The following is a 6,001-nucleotide window of genomic DNA, read 5'->3' on the forward strand; positions in this document are numbered from 1 at the left end:
TTAGATGGATCTAAATGAGATGGATCTATTAAGAATCTAAATGAAAAGACCATAAATGATTAACACAAAGACTTTATCAAAAATGAATGAACAAATTATAGTAAAATCTTTATGAATAAAGAATTTATACAATAAAAAAATAAAAATAGTAAAAGTAATTAATAAAATAAAGAGTCATAAGAAAATAAGAGTCATAAGAAAGGGTACATTTAATAATAATTAACTAAAATTATAAGAATTAAAATAGAAAAACTATTAATTATTAAAAATAATTAAATATATAGACAAAGCTAAATAAAATGACCAATAATAAACACAGAATAAATAATTAATAAAAATAAATAATAATAATAGTAAATGTGAATAATAAAATAATGAGTGATTAGAAATGGAACATTTTATAATAATGAATTAAGAGCATCATAATTAAAATATAAAATAAATAAATTAATGAAAATAAATAGATAAACTGTCACATGCTTTTTAATGGTGTTCAGAAACTAAAAGTTTAATAATGTTTATTGAAATATTTTTCGATATTTCAATATCATCCAAACAAAAAAAAAATGTTTTGATACTTTTAGATAAATTTAATGTGTTAAAAACTAATTGTGCTTACAATAAATAAAGAACCTGAACTGATTCATCAGTCTGGATTAAATGTAGTTGTATATTATCCTTTATTGCAGCAGAGCTGAGGACTTTACAGAATCTCAAACTCGTTCTTTACCTTCTGTTCTTCTTTTTCTTCAGCTTGACCAAGGACATCCCGATCTTCGTGTGCACGGTGGCGTACCCGGGCATCCCGTGCCCGCTGCACGTGTTTGAGCCGCGCTATCGGCTGATGATGCGCCGCTGTATGGAGACGGGCACTAAGAAATTCGGCATGTGCAGCTACGAGCACGGAAAAGGGTAAGAGAACAGCGGCAGCTCTGCTATAAATGATCAATTAGTGCTTTTATTTAAGTGCAGAAAGTCTGGATCAGTGTCTGAACCAAGGCTGATGTATTTATTTCATTGTCTTCTGTACATTTAGTCCGGTTAGTTTTGTTCAGTTTCACACTGCAGTTTAGTGAATGAGCGAGCTAAAGAACTTTACTGCATCCAGTCATCATCACTTATGTGGGCGGAGTCTCTGTATACCTGAAATTGATTGGTTTGATACATGTTGTAAATTTCCAGGTTTTGTGCCAAATTCTGCCTCCCTGTCAAAATCGGACTCCATTCGAGTTGTCACGTAATAGAAGTACAAATACTTAATTATGTTACTTAAGTAGAAATGTTGGTTATCTATACTGTATCTATACTTTTTTACAAAATTATCTGAACTTTCTACTCCTTAAATTTTAAAAATTGCCTCATATTAAAATAGTTACTCCTATTTTATTTCATCTCGTTTTTATTCCGGCTTCTCATCGTTCAATAAAACCCCTATCCAGATAAATCTCTCCATCCAGATAGAATAAACCCTATTGGTAGTGCACTATAGTGCACTATAGGACTCTGTGGGCGTGGCCTAAGCTTTTGTTCTTAATGGATTTATTTTTTTTCCCCTTATATTACTTTTACTTTTATACTTTAAGTAAAAGTATTTAAAAAGTACTTTTTTCAAAACTACTTAAAGAGTAAAAATCTTAAGTTAATACTTCAACTTCTACAGAAGTCTTTGAAATCCAGGTATCTAGTAGAAATGTATTTTTTCATTTATAGTTAGAATTTCTAGGTGTGAAACACTCTTAGTATCTACCATTTAATCCATGACCATACTTTAAATCCGTACAGCACAATCTGCTTAACGATTATTCTTAATACGCTTCTGGGAAACTCACCAAAACAGCCCTTTGAGAGCCATTAGATGCCATTAAACCAGTTTTAATTTAATGTAGAGTCTTATAGACTTTTATATGCTGTCAAACTACTTCTTTAATGAATAGTTTCCAGCTGTATTGTTCAATTTCATTATAACCACTCTGAAGGTAATAATACTGACCTGTTTCACATTTCATCACCTTACAACCACAAACTTAAATGTATTTTATTGAGATTTTCAGTTACAGATGAACACAAAGTAACACACAATTGTGAAGTGAAATGAAAAGGATACATGTTTTTCAAAATTGTAATAAAATAATATTCTGAAAAGTGTGACGTGACAAAAGTATTCAGCCCCCCGATATTAATAATAGCTACACAAATTCTCCTATCTTGTTGAGTTGTGGATCTCTGCAGCTCCTCCAGAGTGACCATGGGCCTCTTGGCTCTTGGACGATCATGTCTTGGTAGTTGGTAGGTTTGTAGAAACAGATGTAGAATACTTTGTTTTTATAACCAAACCCTACTTTAAGCTTCACTCCACTTAAATTGTATCTCTGACCAGTTGTGTTCTGGTGAGTTCCTTGTTCTTCATGATGCTGTTTGTTCACTAGTAGGGGTGTCACGATAACCTAAATCCTCGATTCGATTTTATTTCTGATTTTAGGGTCACGATTCGATTCGATTGTTGACTTTCTTTTTTTCTTTTTTTTACAGCAGAGAGGCCTACGCCAGTTTTAGATTAGTCTATGATCAGTCATTGGTTTGATTCATCAAATTTACAATATCTTATTTCAAAAGGTGGGCTTGATATAAGTGATGCAAAGTGATACAAGTGATCTGTAATACACCACATTAGGCACTAATAGTCAAATTTAAATAATTTAATTAGCAGAAATGTGCACTATTAAAACAGCAATGTGCAACATAAAATAAATAATAAAAAAAAATACAGGAACAGTCATGTACAAAATAATAGAACAATTAGAGCCTTAACAAACTGAACTCTATCCTACTATAACAGTTAAACATGACAAATAAGACTTAAAGACTTTTTATGTCCCTGAGAATGACAAGTTTTTTATATAACAAATATATATTATTAACTTTATCTGAGAGAAAGATGCTCCTTAAGGTACCAAAAATATTAACATATTTGAGGCTAGACATTCTCTGGAGAAAGGGCTGCTCTTTAAGCAGTCACAATGTTCGCGGAGTCGGCTACAGTGTGCTGCGCCATTTGCGTAGCTTAGAGGGAGGGATCCTCTTTTTGACTTCGAGGCTCGAGACCATGACATAATTTCGATCGATTTCGATAAAATATTGAAATCGTGACACCCCTATTCACTAGTGTTCTCTAACAAACCACTGAGGCCTTCACAGAACACCTGTATACTCAGACTAAATTACACACAGCTGGGTTTGAGGGGTTTAAATACTTTTGCAAGCCACTGTAGCTGTAGTTATTTTCTTTCCAGTATAATTTAAACTGAAGGCCTGTCTGTCTGGTCCAGGTTTGCAGATTACGGCTGCATGCTGGAGATCCTGGACCTGGACCTGCTCCCTGATGGACGCTCCTACGTGGACACTGTGGGGGGAAGCCGCTTCCGGGTGCTGAAGAGAGGCCAGCGGGACGGATACCACACTGCGGACATCGAGTACCTAGAAGACCATAAGGTTTGCATTTATACAGCTTATATTAAGGTTGATATTCGTAAAATAAGCTAAATAATCTTGCATTTACAATACTTAGCGAGACAAAAATTCTTATTAAAAAGGAAAAATTTATTTATTGCCTTGAAATTAATTTTAGATTTAGAATTTCACTTGTTTGTGGCAGTGCAGGGTAAATAATAAGCCAAGCTTTGGACTTGGAGCTTAGATCGAGCTCAAAATATCCAAAATATCGACCTGGCTCGAGCCCGAATTAAACCCCATATTTTGTAAGAGTAAGTAAGTAAAACGTTAAAATTGAGCTTTTAAAAAAAATAAATTCGGAAAGTTTGCATGAGTGAAATCTGTTCAGAATTATGTTAATTAACATTGCAACACTGAAGAAGCATAGACCTAATTATTCTGCCCCTGTTACAAGCTCGGCAGATAGACAACAGCTTTACTTAAGACACGCTGTAAAACTGTAAGGCAGACATACAAAATATATCTTAGTTACATTTGTTTTCCTAGTGCAATTGTTTAACATTGTACATTTAATAAATGAAAACTGAATAGTTAGCTTAATGCTAACGTCTATGGAAAAAATCAATATAGATGCTAGGGGTTAGCATTAACAATTACCTGAAGAAATTTTGAACTTATTTTCGTTCATAAACAAAGGTTTACTTCAGAGATAGTCTCAGTATAAATTTGACATAATAATACTCACAGGCAAACATTTTCTGGCCATATAATGCAGAGTATGAAAACTGTGACTGTTTAGTTCCTTCATACAGCCTGAACTAACTACGGGAACACTGAAGGCTCAAAAATATTACTGCAACAAATCCTGACCACTAGAGGTCTCCCTTTGCCCAATGTTAATAACAGAACATCACACTATTATTTAAGAAAAAACATTTATCAGGATTAAACAGATTAAAAAATATATTAAAATATGCAAACACTGCGAACAATGATCCATGATTGGTAAATTAGGCTACAAGAGTGATGTCTGAATGTCTTTCCTTTGATCTAATATAATTTAAAGTACCAATGCGCAACTTATTTTCAGTAGTAAATGATAAAATTATCAGGATGTATCATCAGATATTAAGGAAACATGCTGAGTTAAAGCACTGGCAGCTCTTGTCAGCAGGGCTTCAGCCCGTACGTTTCTATTTGGACTGTGCAGTCCGTCCCAGATGGTTGTGTTTTTTTTTTTACCTCTGCCTCCTCATGCTTTTCGTTCCCCAAAGTTAACTCCACCCCCAAGGTGGCCAGTAAGTAGAGTACAGCAGGTGGTGCTGCAGCATGGAAGCTAGCAAGCAGGGCTGGTTCAGCTGAAAACTTAACTGCTATACAGCCTAAAAAACTCAGTGACCAAAGAAGGAATGTAACAAGAGTAAATATTGGCAGTAAGTTAAGCTAACTGGCTAGCTAATTTAGTCAGGTAATTTATCACCACCACCAGGTTAGCTTACTAGGGACTGGTAAAAAAAAAAAAAAAAAATAGTGTTCGCATTCATATCAGTGGTCTGTGTGCAGCTGGGATAACAAGGCAGAAGGTACCTGAGAAAGAAGCTCTTCCTCTCTGGCGGGATTTAATGCCTTAAATCCATCTCCCTTAAAAACACGACAGATAGAAAATACAATTCTTGTTTTATTTTTACCATTTTAAATGCAAGTTAGCTTACTGACATTCCAATTTACTATTTGACCAATACTCTAGGTATGAAGGAGTGTAAATGTAATGAAAATCAATTGGATTGGCTCATTTTTGCGCTCGTCAAACAATCAAAAATGGGTTTTTGGGTTTTTAATACAGCAATTTGACTGTGAATATCTACAAATATCGGTACCCGAGAGAGATATAGCCGATAGCTCTCCCTCTCTGGCGGCCGATAGCTCTCCCTCTCTGGCGGCCGATAGCTCTCCCTCTCTGGCGGCCGATAGCTCTCCCTCTCTGGCGGCCGATAGCTCTCCCTCTCTGGCGGCCGATAGCTCTCCCTCTCAGGCGGCCGATAGCTCTCCCTCTCAGGCGGCCGATAGCTCTCCCTCTCAGGCGGCCGATAGCTCTCCCTCTCAGGCGGCCGATAGCTCTCCCTCTCAGGCGGCCGATAGCTCTCCCTCTCAGGCGGCCGATAGCTCTCCCTCTCTGGCGGCCGACAGCTCTCCCTCTCTGGCGGCCGACAGCTCTCCCTCTCTGGCGGCCGACAGCTCTCCCTCTCTGGCGGCCGACAGCTCTCCCTCTCTGGCGGCCGACAGCTCTCCCTCTCTGGCGGCCGACAGCTCTCCCTCTCTGGCGGCCGACAGCTCTCCCTCTCTGGCGGCCGACAGCTCTCCCTCTCTGGCGGCCGACAGCTCTCCCTCTCTGGCGGCCGACAGCTCTCCCTCTCTGGCGGCCGACAGCTCTCCCTCTCTGGCGGCCGACAGCTCTCCCTCTCTGGCGGCCGACAGCTCTCCCTCTCTGGCGGCCGACAGCTCTCCCTCTCTGGCGGCCGACAGCTCTCCCTCTCTGGCGGCCGACAGCTCT

General features: G+C 37.9%; 1 protein-coding gene across 2 annotated transcripts in view; it reads left to right on the forward strand.

Moving 5' to 3' along the window:
* The window catches only part of lonrf1 (LON peptidase N-terminal domain and ring finger 1), a 36,047-nt gene that overhangs the window by 21,179 nt on the left and 8,867 nt on the right, over positions 1–6,001 (forward strand). The window contains exons 10-12 of one of the 2 annotated variants that reach the window (XM_049483896.1): positions 754–912; positions 3,327–3,470; positions 5,034–5,392. In XM_049483896.1, coding sequence (XP_049339853.1) covers positions 754–912; positions 3,327–3,470; positions 5,034–5,073 — 343 coding nt within the window. In that variant the 3' untranslated portion in view covers positions 5,074–5,392. Of the gene's footprint in view, positions 1–753; positions 913–3,326; positions 3,490–5,033; positions 5,393–6,001 lie in introns of those variants that run through there. The other variant, XM_022684309.2, reaches the window with a different exon arrangement.

Source organism: Astyanax mexicanus, chromosome 10, assembly GCF_023375975.1.
Source record: "Astyanax mexicanus isolate ESR-SI-001 chromosome 10, AstMex3_surface, whole genome shotgun sequence".
Lineage (NCBI taxonomy): Eukaryota > Metazoa > Chordata > Actinopteri > Characiformes > Acestrorhamphidae > Astyanax > Astyanax mexicanus.